This window comes from Talpa europaea (genome assembly GCF_964194135.1).
Source record: "Talpa europaea genome assembly, chromosome: 1".
Lineage (NCBI taxonomy): Eukaryota > Metazoa > Chordata > Mammalia > Eulipotyphla > Talpidae > Talpa > Talpa europaea.
In genome coordinates, this window is record NC_140073.1 from 143,989,147 (window position 1) to 144,010,581 (window position 21,435).

Here is a 21,435-nt window from a genome sequence, read left to right on the forward strand (position 1 = left end):
ACAGTGATGCTAACATTCTTCCTTATCCCTAAGTATCCTTGCTATGGAGTTCCAATTGGGTTATTATATTCCTCTCCCTTAAAAGTTTGGGTGGCAATCTGTTAGGGTAATGCTTGTTCCATGGAACAATGATATAGAAAAAAAATAAAAGATTCTCTCTTCACCACCACAGTAATATAGCTGACATATAATGAACAGACTGTATGAAGGAATCTCTTTAAAGAAAATGCAAAGGGTACAAAGAACACCAAATGAGGGATCATAACACATTCCAAAGCACCAACAATCCATTTCTTGGGACTGCGTGTAAACAGCAAAAGCATTACAAACCCACGGAATAATTTTTTTTTTTTAAAAAAAGCTCAAGTCAGGTGGCAGAAATGCTCCTCCTTTGTGATAAGGACAAGCTGTCATTAGTGTAACATGGAGAGCAGGCTTTCCAGTGAACTTTACTAATAAGAAACACATATGAAAGATTACAGACTTGTGTGAAACTATTTCAGGAACATAAAAGCCGAATGCCAACTGATACGTGTATCTTCACACATTTCTCAGGTGAATGGACCTTTGACAACTTCACTTCTCCAAACTGCTGTGCTATTAATTTTGAGCAGGCATACTCTGGTGGCTCATTCTAACTCTAAGGTCCATTCATTCCACATACGTGTGTGTGTATAAGTATGTACACACACACATATATATATATCTACAACATGTATTCCTAAGACAGAAGGAAGTGCCACTCTTGAAGGAGAAAAAGAGGATAATCAGCTACAGATGTGAGACCAAAGTTTCCATAAACAACTAGCACGGAGCATTCCGCATAATTGTAATTTCGTCTTTTGGTTTGGCCCTGAGCTGTATGTTGCTCCCGCATCAAGTAGAGTTCCAAATTCTCTTGGGGCAGAGGAAGGGTGAGTGGGTGGCAACAGACTCTGCAGTACACACTGCTAACCCAGGAGTTTGTTTCTCACAAGGCCTGACGAGTAGTCTTCCCCACTTCCATGCTAAGTGTCTGAGCATTCTTTTCTGTTTCAAGCAGTTCATCAAAGATCTCCCTTAAAATAAGACAAACAAAAAATAAAACAGGAAATTCAGTGAGCAAAAGGCAACGGATGAGACAGAAGAGACACTGATAAAGTCTACATAATACCATTTAGTGCCTAATTTTATTAGACAAGCAAGTCATTGGATCGCCATCTTAATCCTTGGTGCTGATTTTTAAGACTGTTAGGTGAGGTCTGGCAATAGCTAGCTATTGTAGTTCCCATTCATTTAAATCAGATCTTCTTGTTAATAATACTGGCAAGATCAAAAAGGTTTGACAGGACAGCTTCTATCAAAAAAGTTTGATATCTAGATGCTACTGTGTGATGAGTGATTATTGCTAAGAGAGAATATTCTGGACTCCTATCAAGAGAGGAGCCCTAGGCAAAGATAATGAAAACCAAAAACTGTCTACCAATTAAGTGATAGGAACATTTATTCTTAAAGGAAGAAGAATGAGTTTAGATTTTTAGCTCCTGCTTTGGAATTGGCAAGTTTCTTACTTGTGCATATAAAAGAAGATGTAACCACTCCGATCCCGGTCACTCTGCACAGAAGCCTCTTGGATTTTAGATACTTCCAGGTCATTATAAGTAAACCACGCCTGCTTCTTAATGTCATACACATCACTAATGTAATGCCCTGAAATAAACAAAGTCTTAACATTGTTTTTTTCAAGAACATACTGAATTTTTCTCAGGTGCAGAAGTTTCAGAAAGATATAGAAAGAGTCACCCCTTCCACCATCTTATCCCCAACAATGTTTCTAAAACCTATTAAAAAGCACATAAACTCATTTAAGTAGGAATGAAGTATACTGGGAAAATTTTTTAATAAATACATTTTGTTCAGGGAAATTTTGATTCTTTATGAATAGAGAAATCAAAACAGTTGCACCTGTTAACACAATTCACATTTAGTATGATCAAATAAAAAATTTCAATGTTTTTCTTGATTATTCTACTTTTACTTCATAAAACTTGGCAGAGCAACATAACAGGGAACAAATGCCTAATCATGATGTCCATTTACCTGAAGAAGAAGTGCTGCCAATGTGACTGACAACACTGATGAGCCGATACGAATGAGGAAGATTTCCTGTCTGGAAAACAGAAGTGGGCCTGACTTTTAACTTTTCAGCTGAATAAAAGCAAAACACTAAATTCGCATTTATTAACAGAGCTGACACGGCTAAGCTTCAGTGTGTATGTAGTCAAAACTCAATAAAAAAATCCAGTGGTTGGTACTGTTCATATCTATTGAAACCAAGAATTCTACTCCCAACTAAGAACTTATTCTAAGAAAATAATTTAAAACAAAAGTATATGTATAGCATTATCTATAATAATGAAAAGCTGAAACTAACAATCACTGCAATAATAGTTTAATGGCTAAAGGTATATTAACTCAGTACAGTATCACCCAATTATTTAAAACACATTCTATCAGTCAACATATTAACGTATTTTTCAAACCCACATGAATGCACATTAATAGCCACACAGCTTTACAGAAGTATGTACTGAGGTTAGGTAACTGGAAAACAGAATGAGAAGAATGAAGAGTGTTGCTGACATGCTGAAGGGATTATGGATAAACTTACGTTTTAAATATGCTATTAAAATATTAATAGAAAAATAAAGCAAAACTGAAAAGTGGTACCATGCAGTACAGGAAGCACTATAAGATTAAATTTTTAGAAGAAATATAGATATGGAAACCAGAAACCATTAAAATGTTCATAAACTTTGATGCCATGATTTATTTCTGGGGATTTACTTAAAGAAAACATTACAATCATGCCGAGTTCCTCAATGTATTACTTATTACAGTGAAGAAGCAGAAGTAACTTAAACACTCGATGTTCGTTAAAAATTAAGTGATGGTATTAGCATAGTGAGAGCCTGGAAAATAGAAATTATAAAAAATTTGGAATCCAGATAAGGAAAGCAATTATCTAAGGAAAAAAGAAGGGTAAACAAAGATTTCAATGTGTGCTAGTTAACTTCATTTATTCAATAGTTTACCACTTGGAAAATACATAACTCAAGGTGTTAGAACTGGGGCAGAAACACTGCAGGATACAAAGGCCCCAAGGAAAGTGGTATTTGGTAATGGGAGATTATCCCCCCCTTTGTGTGAAAGGAGACACTGCTTCTCCTAGTCCCTGAGTTGCTTACTTTTTCTCCCTTGGCCTTCCCGTGGTTAAGGGATTGTCTCATCAGGGCATGCTATTTCAGGGGACTAAGTGAGCAACACTGGGTTTAGGGCTTTCACTGCATTCTTTTCTGGAAAGCCAGGTTTTTTCGTAACTCTTTTACTTCAACAGAAATGGGCCTGACTCTTCCATTGTTATTTCCAAGATACTGGCACAATCAAAATCCCTGTCCTGCAAGGGACATTGCAAGACTGCCCTGTCATTCTGCTGCCTGAGGGCCCAGCCTAAGCAGCGAGAAGGGAGCTCTCCCACACCCAGTGCAACATTCTCTCTCATGTTTTTGCAGTCTCCAAGTTGAAAGATGTGTGAAAATTTCAAATAACACACGGCTACACCTTGAAGTCCAGAAAGAGATGTTTACAAAGAACTTTTCAAAGTTCTTATCCAACTACCCTGCTCTCCCAACTCACATCTTAAATCAACTACATGCTCTTTTTTTTAAGATTTATTTTATTTATACAAGAACCAGGGCAAGCCAGATGTGCAGGAGGGTGAGAGAATTCACCAGAGACAGAGCGGGGAACAGAACAAGCTGACTGACTGAAATACACTGCTGAGGGGAGCAGCGGGCAAGACAGGAGAGGTCTGCTGCACCATGTGGGTTGCTCCGTGGCTGCTGGGATCGAACCAGCACCGGAGAGGCTGCGGACAGCTTCACAGCGCTGCGCTCAACTGTCTGCACCACCAGGGAGGCCCCAACTACATGCTCTTTTATATAAAACAAAACCAACCAAAATAAAGACCTTTTCCTCCTTTCAAATTAGTGACCTCAAGGACTGCTTTACAGCCTAGGAGAATGGTATGGTGATCTCTCTGGTCAACAGGAGGATGGCAAAAAACACCTCTCCTCACACTCATAGGCAGGTTAGAGTAACTTGCCAGGTTGGAAGCACCTATATATTGAGAAGAATCTGGTACACTGGAGGGCTTTGGCTTGGTACAAGGGAAATTCCTAGTGCCAGGAAAAGTGCTTGTCACATGAAATTTAGGCTCTTGAAAACTCTCCTGTGCTATCTCTGACCCAAACTTTTCTATTTCACTTTTTAGACTGAAACAAACTTGCTGGTATCATTCAAAAACTTTTCTTTCTTTCTTTCTTTTTTTTAAAGATTTATTTATTTATGCATATAAGAGCTGGCCAGAGATGTAGGGGGGGGAGTGAGAAGATTCACCAGAGACAGAGTGGGGAACAGAACAGGCAGACTGACTGAAGTATACTGCTGAGAGGAGCAGCGGGTGAGTCAGAAGAGGTCTGCTGCGCCATGTGGGTTGCTCCCTGGCTGGTTGGAGATCGAACTTCTGTGCTGCAGAAGCTGCAAATTGCTTCATAGTGCAGTGCTTAACTCCTTGCGCCACCAGGGAGGCCCTCAAAAACTTTCCTTAAAAGATCAAAATTCTCAGGCTTCCCTAGTGGTCTAGGGGATGAGTCTCAGTGCTGTCACCACTACAGCCTGAGTTCAATCCCCTGGCCAGGGAGCTAACCCACATGGCACAGCAGACCTCCCGTCTCACCCGCTGCTCCCCTGAGCAGTGTATTTCAGAAAATCCACCTGTTCTGCTCCCCACTCAGTCTCATCCCTCATACCTGTGGCCTATACCCCAGTTCTTCTATGCAAAAAAGAAAAGAAAAGAAAAAAAAAAGATCTAAATTAAATTCTCAATTCTATTTTTTAAATAGATGCTTGCCCTATACCCCAATGGTCAATGGCAAAAGCCTCCTTTATCTTCTTGGTCATGAGGTGCATGTAGTCTCACTAACTTGGCCATAAAATACTTCAGCTGAAGCTCTTTATCCCTGCATCTTTTGAGTCTTTGGCTTTGCCACTGCAATACATAGCGCACTGTGCCAGGCAATCTTGGAACTTCTCCAATTCACTGGTCATCAGGCCTGGGCTTGAGTCAGAGGCACAGTACCACTCAATGCACTGGTGCACCTGTTGCATGGACTCCTAGTTGTCTTCATGATAGTTGGTTCTATGGTGGGACATGAGACTCTGTATCTTCTAGATATTCCCTTTCCAGACCATTCAGTCTATCCCACACTAGATGGAGCCACTTCATTGGCTCCCAGATGGACTCCTGTGCATTGGTCATTAATTCATTTTCATTGAGTAATAACCAATTAGTTTTGCTATTTATAGTTTTGAAAGAAAGGTGATTTCACATACATAGATCTTTGAGAGCCATGTTGCTCAGCTGTTACCTAACAAGCAATGAGGTGGTCAGGATGGATTTGTTTTTGGTTAATTTTATTTTGAATCTTGAGTGTAAGAAACAAGAAGCAAAGGATAAGAGAAAGTGAAGATTGCTTGATGGCTGCCAAAGGGGCGGAAATGACCTGCAACAGACACTGACAGTAAGGCCTTGAAGGTAAAGAGCAGGAGTAATACTGACAACCTGGCCAGTTCAACTAAGGAAGTAAAATGTCACCTACTTCAGCATTTCTTTTTAGTTCCTCAGCTTCAGCCTCTGTGTACTCCATATCTAAAATATCTTCATTTCCAGAGTCTTCATCAGAACCCAATGAATCCAGAAAAGAGTTGTTAAACTCTGAAGAAAACAAAGACAGTTATATAAAAGCTCTTGGAATACAAATAGGAAGAGAAAAAGCAGCTTGATGTACACATTTTATCATCCTAAGAAAACAAAACATATTATTGTTAGGGTTCCAATTTACCTACTTTGGGGAAAAACAATCCAGGTACCAGGTATCTGTAAAAGGAATGTTCCTTATTCTTTTAAATGCACTTCTATGAAAGGGGGTATAACTGTCATAAGAAATGAATAAACCTGAAAAAAGAAATATAATTTTACAGATAATCCAATTTCACTAAATCCCATATAATGTCACCAGTGAAACGCTCGGTATATCTTGTACAGCTACAGTAAATACAAATTCTCACAGAAAAAAAGATCATAAAGAGGTCAGTATCTTAATTTTCTTCAATATTCTTTTTTTGAAATTTAACACAAATGATCAAAATTCAATCTTTAATTCTTGTTTCATTTAAAATACAAGAAAGGGCCCCCCTGGTGGCACAGGGGTTACAGTCTCAGCGCTATCAAGGTCAAGCTATCAACAGCCATTGAGGCGTGAGTCTGATCCCTGGCCAGAGAGCTAACCCACACGGTTCAGCAGACCTCTCCTGTCTCACCCACTGCTCCCCTCAGCAGTGTATCTCCATAGCTCCACCTGTTCTGCTCCCCACTCTTGTCTCTGGCGAATCCTTTCACCTGCACATATGGCTTATACCCCAGTTCTTGTATGTATAAATTAAAAAAAAAAAAAATCTTAAAAAAAAAAAAAGATCTTCATACCTTGAAGACTTAATTCTGTAGCTCTTTTGAGGTCATCATCTTCTTTCTGTTCCCAAGCCTCCTAAAGGGACAAAAATGAAACTAAGATTATTTTAGAGGTATTGATTAAACTTATTTATTGAGGATAAAGTTGGCTACTCTTAAATATTTGTAAATAAAGTTTTCCATAGTCTTATGGACATTTGAAGGATGATTGTCTAAGGGATATATAGATATTTCCCCAACATTGTCCTCCTAAAATACAACCTTGAGGGTTACAAAGGCCAGACATTTGGTTTGTCAATCAAATGTCATTCAATGTGAGATTATGATGTAATTCCTTATCTTCTTACATGTATGAAGTAGTACTTGGTAGATACATAGTAGGTATTTAGCAAATTGCTCTTTTCTTTCCCAATTGACAGCATTTGCTAATTTCCTTGGTATAAATACTCTCACTCTGGCCAATTTTAAGCTATCAATGTGATGGCGAAAGCAGAGTTGGCTCTCCTGAGCTGACAGTGAGCTAGCTCACAATGACCCTAAGTCTATGAATCCAAGAAAAACAGTATTATTCATATAACCATTTTCATTCTTGTTAAAGAGAACAAATCATATAACAGATGCTTAGTAAATATTAATGAATGTTGTTGGTTGTTACTTTTGAATGCATTGGAGCTTCAGGTAGGGAGGTACTTCTTAAAATTAAAGAATAAGGAACAGTTGCTACTGAAATGCTTTTAAAGTAGTATTTCTTACCTTTGCTGCACTTTAAAATCACCAGGGAAACTTTTTTAAAATCCTTATTAGAAAAAAGAAAGAAATCTAGATGCCCAGACCACACCTCCGATCAATTACATCAGCATTTTCGGGGGGTGGGGTGGGAGGGGGAGGATGGCTCAGAATAATCTAGTATTAGCATTTTATAAAGATAATATTAATAAACAGTTAAGACTGAGGATAAAAGAACAGATTAATACTGTTCTAAAGAAGATTTAGAGATTTCTTATTTATTTGCAAACAAATAAGAAATAAAATTTCTTATTTATTTGCAAACACTGAAATTGTATAGTCATTCAAGGGAATCTTGGTAAATATTTATTACTAAAACAACTTAGATTGCATCACACAGGATTAGAAAACTGTAAGAATATCACCTTAGTTAGATACCTCAAGGGATTGCTACAGTATAAAATCAGTATGCTTTGGCAAATATAAGCATAAGGAACTAAATACTGGAATAACAGATAGTTACACAAAGAAAAATGTAGATGTTAGTTTATGACTAACATGTGAAATTTCAGATGATATTCCTGAAATTTTATGTTCAAATAAATCATAGAAAGGATTCATATTTTAAGACAATGCCCAAAACACACTGCCTAAAAATATTAATGATAAAATCACAGTGGTTCACTGGTTGTTTCTATATCTTACAAAAAGCTTACAAAAGCGGACTGGCCCCATGTTGGTTTAGCAATGCAATGAATTACAATGCAAGTAATCAACAGTAAATTTTGTTGCATCTGGATTTTCAAAAACAGAAAAACTATTAATGTTTCTGTTTCAAATGCAAGGCAAAAAGCCCCAAACTCTAGTTTTTGTTTTTTTTTGCTAAGATGGATCAGTGACTTACTGTATGTAAATCATTTACAAAAATACCTGGTACACAGGAAATGCTCAATACATGTTAGTTATCCTACTTCTTGGCAAAGACGGATACAGAGAAGTAGTAACATAAAATCTCTTACTTGATCCTGAAGGCTCTGAGCTAATGCCTGCTGAAGCTCTTGCTCTTCTCTATCATGCTCCATATCATAATGCTGGAGCCAATCAATCTCTCCTTGAGATCCTTCTGGTGTTTTGTTTTCTTTATTTTCATCACAGTCTTTAGCAATCTCAGTAAAACTGGTGGGATCTGAGGAAGTAGAACATATCAAAACTGGGAAATCTTAAGTAAACTGAAATCTACAGTGACATCTACTGTTCAAAGAATAATTTATCCTACCCTCACCCATAACTTGCCTGGGACATTCAATTTCATTTTACTACATCTAGATTAGGTTTTCTCAGTCTCACCACTATTGGTATTTCAGGTGCAACAATTTGTTGCTGTTGGGAGAAGGGGCAACTTTTTGCATTTACATTATGTTTAGCAACTTCCCTGAAACTCTACTTGCTAGATACCAGTAGCACTCCGCCCTCACCCCCCGCCCACCCCCACCAGATGTCACAGCTTTGTCAAATGTATATCCTTAGGGACAAAAGTGTCTTTGGTTAAGAACCACTGATTTAAAGCAATGGTTCTGAAACTCAACCAATCTCACAAGCACACTATGGTTAAGGATGGAAAAGAATAAATAGTCATATTCATACCAATAGTATTCATAGATCATGTCACATGACCAAGTAACAGGAACAAAGTATTATTATTTAGAGTAAATTAAATAAGAATTAAGTTAGACAAAATTAACAGGCAAGTATAAATCAGACATTTTGCAGGGGAGTGGGAGGGAGAGGGATCAAAACAGGCGAGGGAAGAACACAAGGGACTATGGCGATGGTACATGCAGGTAGGTGCGGTGTGTGAATTGGTGGTGGGAATTCTATGGGGACTACACCTAAGAGGAGAAAGCAAATATTGTACAAAAATGAACAATGATGTAATATATATATAAATTATATAAAAGAATTAGGCTAGAATGATTAAGCTATGTTGAGATTTTCCCATTTATTATATTGCATATCAAACGAGTATGTTTTCATATTGATAATCAAATAAGCCTTGTATATATTCTAAATCAAAAGAGCTGCTAAAAGTATGTATCAATAATACATATTTCACATGCTGCACAATCTATGACAACCTATATGTTTAACACACACATCCAGGAGGGTAAGAAAAAAATTAATCATTTCTTTTTGCACCTTCTGAATCTCTATACTATGGTCAGTTGGAATGAACAATATGATCACTATTTTGCTTTGGCTATCTGAATTGAGAGCAAAAATGTCCTTATAATTTTTAACACAGGTAATTGAGTGAAAAGTAGTCTTCTTTTATAACACTTACACGTATATATTGTACTTATAAAACTTTTACCCAAGCAGAAAGTCTCATCTTAACAAGTTAAGGAAATTCTTATCAAAAGAAATTATCTTATCAACAAAAATTACCTTTAGATTAATTTTATGCGGATTATTTAAAATCTGTATAGGGCCTCCCCTGGTGGCGCAGCAGCCAGCCGCAGGCACGGGTCCCACATGGTGCAACAGACCTCTCCTGCAGCGCCTGCTGCTCCCCTCAGCAGTGTATTTCATCACTCTGCCTGTTCTGTTGCCCGCTCTGGCTCTAGTGAATTCTCTCACCCTCCCGCACTTCTGACTGTACTCAGTGCTTGTATAAATAAATAAAAATTAAAAAAATAAAAATAAAACTGTATATACTCTATCTGTCCTAACACTGAATTTTAACCATTTAAATGATAGATAATTCTCTGCAGCACAGACAACTCTGAGGCTTATAGCATTTTGATTTTAGACTCTAAACCAGCAATGAGTTTTATTTTTTTAAATTAAAAAAAAAATTTATTGGGCCTCCCCAGTGGCGCAGAGGTTGAGCGCTGGACTGCGAAGCTGCCCCACAGCCTCTGCAGCGCCAGTTTGATCCCCAGCCATCGGCGAGGGTCCCACATGGTGCACAGACCTCTCCTGCCGCGCCTGCTGCTCCCCTCAGCAGTGTATTTCATCGCTCTGCCTGTTCTGTTCCCCACTCTGGCTCTGGTAAATTCTCTCACCCTCCCGTGCTTCTGACTGTACCCAGTGCTTATATAAATAAATAAATAAATCTTTAAAAAAAAAAAGGTATTTATACAAGAACTGGCCAGAGGTGTGTGTGTACAGTGTGTGTGTGTGGGGGGTGTGGGTGAGAGGATTCACCAGAGACAGAGTGGGGAACAGAACAGGCAGACTGACTGAAATACACTGCTGAGGGGAGCAGCAGACAAGACAAGAGAGCTCTGCTGCGCCATGTGGGTAGTGTCCTGACTGGGGATCAAACTTGTGCTGCAGAAGCTGCGGAGTTTCACAGTGCTGTGCTTAACCCCTTGTGTACTCTTATTCTGAGTATTCAGTATGAGAATAAGAAACCTGGGATAACTTAAGTGCAAAAAACAATAGGATCTCAATTTAAAAAATACACTTTCCTGAACTCCTGGAGAAACACCCATTTCCATAGTCTACAATTTACAAGTCCAATCTGTCCCCTTGGCCTTAATTCACTGAACAAGCAATGGACATCTGAGTCAATCAGGTTACTTCTGGAAATGTGGAAGTAAGACAAAATTAGCCAATATTGAATATTTTTTAAAAAGATTTGTTTATTTATGCATATAAGAACTGGGATACAGGCCCAGAGGTGTGGGGAGTGAGAGGATTCACCAGAGACAGAGTGGTGAACAGAACAGGCAGATTGACTGAAATACACTGCTGAGGGGAGCAGCGGGGAAAAGGAGAGGTCTGCTGCGCCATGTGAGTAGCTCCCTGGCAGGGGATCGAACTTGTGCTACAGTGGCTTCGAATAGCTTCATAGGTTACATCTTAACCCCTTGCTCCACCAGGGAGGCCCCCAAACAGATTGTTTTTTATTGATAATTACTGAGGCCACATAATGGGTATGGGGGGAAGGTCTATTATAGACATCCTCTATTTTGTCTTTATCAATATTTTTCATAACTGATATATAAAAAAAGAACTGTAGAAGAAGCAACGTCTTTAGCTTTCAGTTACATTAAGAAGGTGAATGGAATGTTGAGAATAAAGAAACAGGAAACAAAAAGAGGCTGCATCCAACTGGTAAAGACAGTAGCTAATAAACAGAGGATCTTATATGAAGATATAAAGTTCTTGTTAACAAGTTTTCTCTTTCCAAAGCTGTGCTAGTTATAAAGCCCCTGTGATTAGTAATGATTTTGATAATCTCAGAGTTCTCCTGCATTGGCACAGATAATCTAGAACTACTAGTAATAAATAACTTCCTTTGTTAAAAGGACTAAGAAAATAGAAGAGCTGAAAGCAAGAAATATATACTGCAATGGATAAATCCACTAGTATGAACCAATGATATCTAAGGACAGTGATTATAAGTTTAATAAGGAGATTTTATAAGATCAATGTATCAAGAGAGAAAAAAAGGAATATCTATATATAAAAATTGTAAGTGCTTGTTTCCAGTTAAATTGAGGAAATTCTAATTCTTACTTCACTTGCACATAAAAGAATTCCAAATTAATGATTCCTAACCCCCATGAATACAGAAAATAATTTGGAGATATACTACTATTCTCATGGTCCCCAGAATCTTCAAACCATTTTTTAAATTTGTATAGCACTTTACATTATATGTATACTAACATTCCCCTTCAGTCTTTTGAAGTATGCGGGGCAGATCTCCATAGGGAAATAAGAAAAATAAGCATCAAAGAGGTTAACTTACATAAAACTTTAAAGCAAGTAAGTGCTATAGCCAAGACTAGAGGCCTAAGAGCTGACTTCTTACTCATTGGTCGTACTACCAATATGAAAAGATGAAACCAAAGAATGGAAAACTTAAATTATTTATTCACTAAAATCTGGTATAAGTTCAGAAATAAAAAATGAAGAAACATTATACAGATTTTGGATAAGAATGGGGAGTTAAAGAGAACCAACCTGATACAAACATTTGCACAGAAGAAAACTAATCTTTCTTTTGCTGTACACCCAAAGGGATATGACACACTTTACCACTAACCTCTGGATACTACTCACAATATTTACTTCTCATTTTTTAAACTGTTGAAAAAATAGTAAGCATAAAAATAGTATTAGCTCTGTGTTACAGAGCTATCGCACTTACTGTCATTCAGAAGCACTTGTCACTATAAAACTTTGGAATGTAGTTACACCTTATTTTAAATATATTACCTTCATCAAACCTACCCAGTTCTGTGATTGTTTTGGGCTTGTCAGTTTCCATAGGGTCTGGATTTTCAGGCATTTCTTGAATATCATCTTCTGCAAATCCAGTATCTGGGCTGCTGGTTGGTTTATCATCTTCTTCATGACTCAGAGATGGTGAAGCTTCTCTCTTACTTATCTCTAAAACAGCCGCTAAAAGCTCTTCTTCACTCATTCCATCAAATCCAGAGTTTTCCAATTCAGACTTATCAGGCTCTATTCTGCATGATTTTGAATCCTAAAGAAAAGTTACTTTTAGAGGAAACTAAATGCCTACAAATATAGCAATCTTAAGTTTAAAGTGAGAGTTTATATCTAAAAATCTACCTTTCTTAGCAGCTCTGGTTGTTTGACAAGTAATAATTAATATGTAAAGTCACTGGCAAGTTTAATTTTTTAAAAATAGTAACTGGGGCCTCCCCGGTGGCGCAGGAGGTTGAGTGCAGCTCTATGAAGCTGTCCGCAGCCTCTACAGTGCGGGTTCGATTCCCAGCTGGCCAGGGAGATTCCCACATGGCACAGCAGACCTCTCCTGTCTCGCCCGCTTCTCCACTCAGCAGTGCCTTCGGTCTGCCTGTTCTGCTCCCTGCTTTGTCTCGGGTGAATGCTCTCACCCTACCATGCCTCTGACCTGTACCCCAGTTCTTGTATAAAAATAAATCTTTAAAAAAACAAAAAACCTTCCATTAAAAAAAAATTAACTATATAAGGATATGTGTTTATCCTAATAATGTTAAGCATGTTCTTTGTATGTATTTGGAATATATAAAATACATAAAAATAACAAATTCACTCAAAATCTATCACTCAGATAATTATGATGATGTATTTTCTTCCAGATATATACCAATTATATAATATTGTAAAGAGTCTGTCATTTCACCTAATATGCCTTTTTAATGTTGGCTGGTCTTGTTTTTTTTTTAATAAATGCTAAAAATAAAAGTTACTCTATAATCATGTTATATTCAGAAGCTGCTGAATAACTTTCACTTCTGGGGATATTTTCTGACTTTCTGTCATTCCTCATTCAACAGAACAACCACACACTATCTCTAGCTTTAAAGTAAGATGGAAAACAGGAACAAAAATGAACTACTATGATAATTACATTATCTTATCAAAAAAAAGATTCAAAATGAAGCACAAATGCACGAGATGGTGCAAACTCCTAGAAAAGCATATTATCTTCAAGGTATTAACTATCATTAAGAATCAAGAAAATGATGTACTTATGCCTTTATTACATTATTTAAACCTTTAGATGACCTAGTCGGCCTGTTGATGTAAAACCTTTACTATGGCTTCCCATATTCAAAATAAAACAAGTAGGGCCTCCCCGGTGGCGCAGCAGTTGAGCACTGGGTTGCAAAGCTGCCCGCAGCCTCTGTGGCGCCGGTTCGATCCCCGGCTGCTCCCTGGCCACCAGAGGAGGGTCTCACATGGTGCGCAGACCTCTCCTGCCACCCGCTGCTCCCCTCAGCAGTGTGCCTCGGTCCTTCTGCCTGCTCTGCTCCCCGCTCTGGCTCTGGTGAATTCTCTCACCCTCCCGCACTTCTGGACTGTACCCAGTGCTTGTATGTATGTATGCATAAATAAATAAATAAATAAACAAATCTTTAAAAAAAAAAAAACCTCTTTAAAAAAAACCCCTCTCTTCAAAATAAAACAAGTAATTATTTGATGACCAATATGTAAAAGAAGTTTGAAGATTAATAGGAGAAAGCAATTTATCTACAAGAACGCTCATTTCTTAAAGATTTAATCCATGTTTATTTAAACAGACTGGTGTTTGTAGCCAGAGAAAGCACACACAATTTAAAACTAATGTTTGGACAGATCCATTAAGTTTATGATCTATCCTGTATATTTATTAAGTTTGATGATGTTGGTTATGAAAACCACTTATTTGGACAGTAGAGCTATTTAAACCTTTGTCAGACAATATTTTAATGAGAATGTACTTACTTTTTCCAGGTCGTCTTGCTGCTGTTCACTACCCGACATTTCACAAAGTCTCTGGCTGAGGGTGAAAGAGCGTTTTGGCTCATCCTCACTGTCTGAGTCAAGGCATAAAGTCAAGGAGTTCTTGGATTTGAAGGTGAAATTCCTGTAATTTAAAAAAAAAAAAAACAAACAAACCTATATAAGTCTGATAAGTATTTGTCCTTGTTATTCTTTTAATGTTAAATACCAAAATAAAAGGCTTTTCCATTATTGAAAATGACTTAACAGAGAAAAAATGATATATCAAAAGAGGTATATTTAAGCATTACCTTTGCCCCAATCCAAAAGAGCCATGCTTCGAAAATTAGACAACTCTTACGCTGTTATAATAGATCATCGGTAACTAATCACTTTGTGCCTTTTTTCTTTTAATGATCAACCCCAAAGAAATTTTTTATTGTATTTATAAAGCAAGTATTCAATTGAACGCATGCAGACATAGCAATGAATGTCTCTGACAACAGAGTGCATGAGGAATAATTTTTGATCTTTTAAATTATGATCCATGCACTTTAAAATTAACAGTAACATTCCACTTATCCAATTATATGTAGGTCAGACTTCTGGTAACCTCCACCTTCCAGATCACAGGGATTCCAAAATAAGAAAAAGACTTCTGAGGAAGGTAGCAGTTTCAAAGCCCATGCACTTTACTCCTTAGATAGGGACTCTTTCCCTTTCTTACCCAGGAAATGGTATATAAAATAATTTAGCAAGTTCATCAAGAAATGAGAGCTAATAAGAGATGAGAGAAAATAACCACAAAAAGGACAATAAAGAACTAGAAAATTATTTAATGTAAACTGTCCTGTAAGAATTAAGAGCCGTAGAGGGCATTATCATATTAAAACAGTGTAATAATGAATACTCATAATGCTGGTTCTATTTCATTACAATAGATTTAAATTATCTTCAGTGCAATTTATTGAAGAATATAAGTAATCTAAGAGGTTACTGATAATATACCATCTAAAATGGTTAACTTTTTAAAAACATTAATGAATGCTTAACAAAGCCGTAGTTATATAAAAATTCAGTTATGTGGAATATCAAATATCATTCTTCAGTGATACCAGATAAGTAACCTGTTACTGTGTTGTCTTCTAAGTGAACTGAAAATAAATGAAAAAGGTGGTAAAGGTCAAAGAGCATGGACTTTCTTTCATGGATGTTAACATAAATTCATATGCTATACTAAAAAAAGGTAAAATGGAAAAACGCAATTAATTTAAATGCGAAAATTGTAAATAAACAAATAGAATGATGGCACCAAGAAATACAAGCCCACAATGGAAATCAGGAGAATTGCATAGCAATGTAGATCAAAGAAAAGAGGCAAGTGGTCAGTGACAAACCCATAGTCTGTGGCTGAGGGCAGTTAAGATATCACTGCACTCCAGCCCGAACATTTGAATAGCCTCCCATTATGTGTTCAAAGGGCTTTTAGTCAGTATAACTTAGAAATAGCCAATTAGCCATCTTAATTCCTCATTTCTGATTTCATGCTTACCAAGCAAAACTGAACATATTAATTTGTTCATTCATGTAATTAAATACTTTGCTGAAGGATGACTCCTGTCTACTACTGTAGCAGGGTCAAATGTGGAAAAGGACATTGTAGAACTAATGGCATTTTGGTTCAGAACTCAGCCTCTTTTAAGTTTGATCGGCATGACAGGTCTTCTAGGGCCTAATCAAACTTTACTGAACAACTCTCAAATTCTTAGATACCAGTAGACCCTGGAGAACAAATGACCATGCCAAATATAATGATGCCCAATGAAACCATCTCTTTCTTGAAACTAGTGATCTGGTACATAAAGAGTGCATTCCATTAATAATTACTATATTCACAGAAGGCAGCTTGCCTGTAGCAATGAAAATTATTCATCCTGTAAATGCATCACTTGCTCACTTTCTAAGCAGCCAAGTGGTATTGCTCATTTGTATCTTGAGAACGGGCAAGAGTATTCATATCGGTACCATTTCAGATTTCTAGTCATGTTAGTCATCTTGTTTTAATTGCACTGAAAAATAATTAACAGGAGGAAAAGAAAATAGCAGTTCCCAAAAGTCATTTTTGGTTATATAAGCCCCCCAAAAACCTTTAAACAATGTGTCTCTTTTCCAAGAGTGCTTTGGACATGAAGTTTTTAGAAAAGTTAATTTTAAAGACAAATGACAACCAAGTCATTTAGAATTGTCTAATCAGGAACTGTGGTTCTAGTTAAATCGGTGGAGGTAAAGAGAAGTATTTGCTTCCCTCCTTGGATATACTTCTGGTCTTAAGCAAAAAACACAAAACATTTATAGAATAGTCACATTCCAGTGTTGTGTTTGTTTTCCTGTCCCCTTTCTGAATAGCTCCAGTTCAGTGACCAGTTCAGTCCCAGACTTGATTGCAATTAAGTGAAAAGATATTTTGGGATTTCCATGCCTATCTTTAAGGAATGGTGCTTTACGCCAACAGAGGTTATTTTACTCCTTAAAATTCTTCATCATCAGTCAATTTCTAGAATTGTAGGATGAAAGCATTACATATTAGATGATTTGATAAGTTGTAAAACAAAGTTTTGAAGGGATCATTTGAAGTTGCATCACTGTTAAAAATTTGCTATATCCTAGATTATAGTTTAAAGAAGACAGTGGAAAATTCAAAAAATACGGTAATATAGAGCAGTTATCATGCAGAAGAGAAACAATAAAGCAAAGGAGGGAACAAACTTGAAAATTAGGGTAAGCTAAATTCTTTAAAAATAAAGATTTTGGGTACACAAGGAATATAACTCACTTTGAAGGTGTAGAAGGGCTGGTGATGCAGGAATTCACCATTTGAGAGGCTTTCAATGGTCTAGAACTATTAGAAAATATATAATGTACACAGTTACATTGTTAAAAAATATATGTATAATTTATAAAGTGAACTATTCTGCATTATAGTCCCTTATATATCCTCTTGAAAAGCAAACAATTATACTTTAGTAATAGAGACCAAAAGAGAACGCAAAATATGATTTATAGGCTCTCCCTCATAAAATAATCTAAGTAAACAGAACTGGAAATGAAGTCAAATATACTACATATGAAAACGACTTGGAAAAAACTACGGTGTCTCAGTTTTTTACTTTTAAGCAATAAAATAATAACAGCTCTCATTTATTGAGGACTTACTCGATAGCTATCAGGCACTGTACTAAGAACTCATGTGTATTACTGCATTTATTGTTCATACCACCCTAAAGACAGATTAAGGAATTTGTTCAAAGTCTAAAAGCTATTAAAACTGTAGAGTCAGATAGCTGGTTTCTGGTGTGTGAAGGTAAAGTGTCTATATTGGTAGATTGATATGGTACCACTGCCAGTAAGTGTAACGGCTGTACCAGAAAGCAATTTATATCAAACAATGACATCTATTCCAAAGAAAGGCCATAGAGAAAACCAGAAACACTAAGACTTTTGGGCACATGTCTTTATTAGTACATCTTTTGAGGCCTTTAGTACAAATTTACATAATGTAGTATATATTTTATTCAACCAATGGGTAACAAATTTATAAAACTGTAACAATTCATGTTGCAAATCTTCATGCATTTTCTGAAATGTCTATTATTCCACTTTAGTCAAGAGACATAGCTCTTTCAGTTAATCTTGGATCTTCTTTGTAAAATTAAGAATTTAGAGAAAATCTCTAACATCCCAGGCCTCCCTGGTGGCCTAGGGATTAAGGCTCAGTACTATCACTGCTACAGCCTGAGTTCGATCCCTGGTCAGGGAGCTAACTCACATATGGGACAGCAGACCACTCTTGTCTGCTCCCCTCAGCAGTGTGTATCAGTAAATCCACCTGTCCTGCTCCCCACTCTGTCTCTTGTGAATCCTCGTCACACAATCCTCCCACCCCCTGCAAGTGTGGCCTACACCCCAGTTCTGCTACACAAAAATAAATAAAACTTTTTTAAAAAATGAAAATCTCTAATATCCCTTTTACCCCTAGAGTTCTAAAACTTTATTTCACTAGTGTTCAAGTATGAAAAAGAAGTACAATATATGGCTCTTTAGTAATCCAAGTATGCCAAAGAAAAAGATTCAGAGATTTTCATGGAGAAGTCCTAAGGTTTTTCCAGAACACATGATGAAGCAAAATCAAATATAAGTATTACCTCTTTCTCATGGAAAATTTTGTAGGAGACACTGAAGTTCTGTACTCAGATTGATGATAATACATTTTATGAAGACACAGTCTATTTGTGGGCTCCAGCATAACATTTAGTAGACTATTTCTCAATTTGCATTTCTCAAAGAGTCAGCAAAAGGTATTTGTTAAAAATTCTCATTCCCAAATCCTATCTCAAATCTACTGAAACAGAACTTCTCAGAAAAGAACACAAGAATTGGTATTTTTTGTGTTCAGGCAACTTTTATGATCCATCAAATTTGGCTTATATTCCTAAAATGTATCAAACTGTCTTCTTGTGACTGAAACAGTAAAAGCACTTCCTAAGAAGGTTAACTCATTATGAAAGGTAACTTATTTGGAAGAATTCTTCCAAGGCAACTAATGTACTTGGAAGAATTACCTCAGTCAGGGAGTAATTTAACACTAAAATTCCAAAATAAAATAAGATTAACATTTCCTGTTGATTTTATTTGGAGTTGTGTTATCTAGTTCAGTCACTCTTTTGATAAGATTCTGAAGTCTTTCTAGCTCAAAAGGGAAGGTAAAGAAATTCTCTCCCATGGACTTACATTGCCACATGTGCACTCCAACCAAGAGTGAAGGGTGGTTTTGTATTTTCAGTGCAATGAGATGATAGGGTCAGGTATCTTGGAATGATGACTTGCTGCCCAACTTTGTTGTTAACTGAGAGAGCTACATTGAAGCTATAACGTTTCAAATGAAGAATGAGGATCCTGAAAAACAGGATATGAGAACATTACTGTCCAATAGAGGCAGCTCTCTTATAGATAAAAAAATTACTGTAACTAACCACAACAGTTGTTAACTTAAAGAATACAATTCAAAGAACATTTACTAAATACCCCAGGTGCCAGGCATTGTGCTAGGTACTAAGAATGTAAGTATAAATAAAACATAGGCACTGGGCAGATAAATGAGACTTGAGTAAAATGCTTATAATATCCTTAGATGTTCCTTTATAATTTCAAGTAAAACACATCAGACAAGATACTAAATTTTCAAATGTTGTTGATAGTGGGTTAAATTCTTAAGTTATTTACTTCAATGTCAAACCATTTATAAAAAAATAGGTATTAGGTAACTGCTGATGGTAATTAAAACATTAAGCATCCCTTATGTTTGATGGTGAATATTAATTTATCAAAGGTTATTTGACAAGAACTATTCTCATTTCAGTGGAACTTTCTCTGGTGAAAGAGAGAATAGAGAAATTTCTTTGTTTAGAAAAAAGTTCTACAAAATTTAAATGCCAGACCTGGTTTGTGGGTCTGAAAAGGCTTTTAGCTCTGTAGAAACATTTCTTTTTAGCAGTAACTAGTATAGCAACCTTTTCACCTGTGGTACAGATCATATGCTCTCTTTGATGGATAAAATACATTTCACAGCCCACAACATTAAAAACTGAACTTTAGAACTCTTACAGGAAATTATTCCTGTAAGAGTTCTAGGCAAAAATAATGTCTGACTTAAGAAAACTGTATCCTTTCTTACCATATATACATGCCTTGCAGGAGCAACAAACTCAAAAATTTGTAAACTGAAGTTATTAGTTATATTTCTCTTTGAAGAATATGTTATAATTCATAATCTTCACAACAACTGGAGAGCACACAAAGGTTCAAATGATATGAAGAGACTAAAATTAATGTTAAAATGCATAGTTACACTAGAATTTCAAATAATCCTATCAAAAGACAATATAGGGGCCTTCCCTGGTGGCGCAGCGGTCGAGCGCTGGGCTGCGAAGCTACCCGCAGCCTCTGCAGCGCCGGTTCCATCCCTGGCCGCTGGCAAGGGTCCCACATGGCGCGCAGACCTCTCCTGCCACCCGCTGCTCCCCTCAGCAGTGTGTTTCGTCAGTCTGCCTATTCTGTTCCCTGCTCTGGCTCTGGTGAATTCTCTCACCCTCCCATGCTTCTGACTGTACCCAGTGCTTATATAAATAAATAAATAAATCTTTAAAAAAAAAAAAAAAGATAATATAGTATGAAACAGGTAAATGACGGTAAAAATTACTAATATGTAAAGATGTGAACAAAAAAATGAACAGATTTGAAAAAAATGTCAGCCCCGGGTGGGGGGAGGCAAATATTGTTTAAAAATGAACAATGATGTAAAAAAATTTAAAAAACTAATAAAAAAAATAAAGCTATTAAGAGGCAAAAAAAAAAAAAAGTCAGGCCCTTCAAGAATAAAAGTAGATTGGCTTTGAATATTAAAATGAATTAAAACAGAGCAAGTCCAAAAATTAGGATTTATGATACAAAGGTTTTTAGTTCATGTATGTTTGGAATAAGTTGAACTTTAACACCTTTAAAAGACCTATGAGGAAAGAAAAAAGGAAAAGCAGGAGAAAAACTTAAAAGGCCAGATAACTAGAGAATGGAAAAGGGAAGAGACATTTCACTTGCCAGGTCAAGCAAGTATTTTCAATTGTACACTGGTTAATGACAGCCAGCAACTCAACCTTATGTCTTAAGATTTCTTCCTCCCATACACCTGCCTCAAAACACTCACAAATAGGAAAGAACAAATATGTTAAATAAAAAATACAGGGCCTCGGAGGCCTCCCTGGTGGCGCAGGTTAAGCTGCAACCTATGAAGCTATCCGCAGCCTCTGCAGCACGAGTTCAATCCCCGGCCAGGTAGCTACCCTCATGGTGCAGCAGAC

General features: G+C 36.7%; 1 protein-coding gene across 2 annotated transcripts in view; it reads right to left on the reverse strand.

Moving 5' to 3' along the window:
* Positions 1-970: 970 nt before the first annotated feature.
* USP37 (ubiquitin specific peptidase 37) overlaps positions 971-21,435 on the reverse strand; it is a gene marked incomplete at both ends in the record, with an annotated part of 57,165 nt that continues 36,700 nt past the window's right edge. Inside the window, 10 exons of one of the 2 annotated variants that reach the window (XM_084239102.1) lie at positions 971-1,058; positions 1,551-1,689; positions 2,080-2,149; positions 5,700-5,815; positions 6,584-6,644; positions 8,314-8,480; positions 12,542-12,797; positions 14,528-14,669; positions 17,358-17,423; positions 19,313-19,477. In XM_084239102.1, coding sequence (XP_084095228.1) covers positions 971-1,058; positions 1,551-1,689; positions 2,080-2,149; positions 5,700-5,815; positions 6,584-6,644; positions 8,314-8,480; positions 12,542-12,797; positions 14,528-14,669; positions 17,358-17,423; positions 19,313-19,477 — 1,270 coding nt within the window. The remainder of the gene's footprint in view (positions 1,059-1,550; positions 1,690-2,079; positions 2,150-5,699; positions 5,816-6,583; positions 6,645-8,313; positions 8,481-12,541; positions 12,798-14,527; positions 14,670-17,357; positions 17,424-19,312; positions 19,478-21,435) is intronic. The other variant, XM_084239103.1, reaches the window with a different exon arrangement.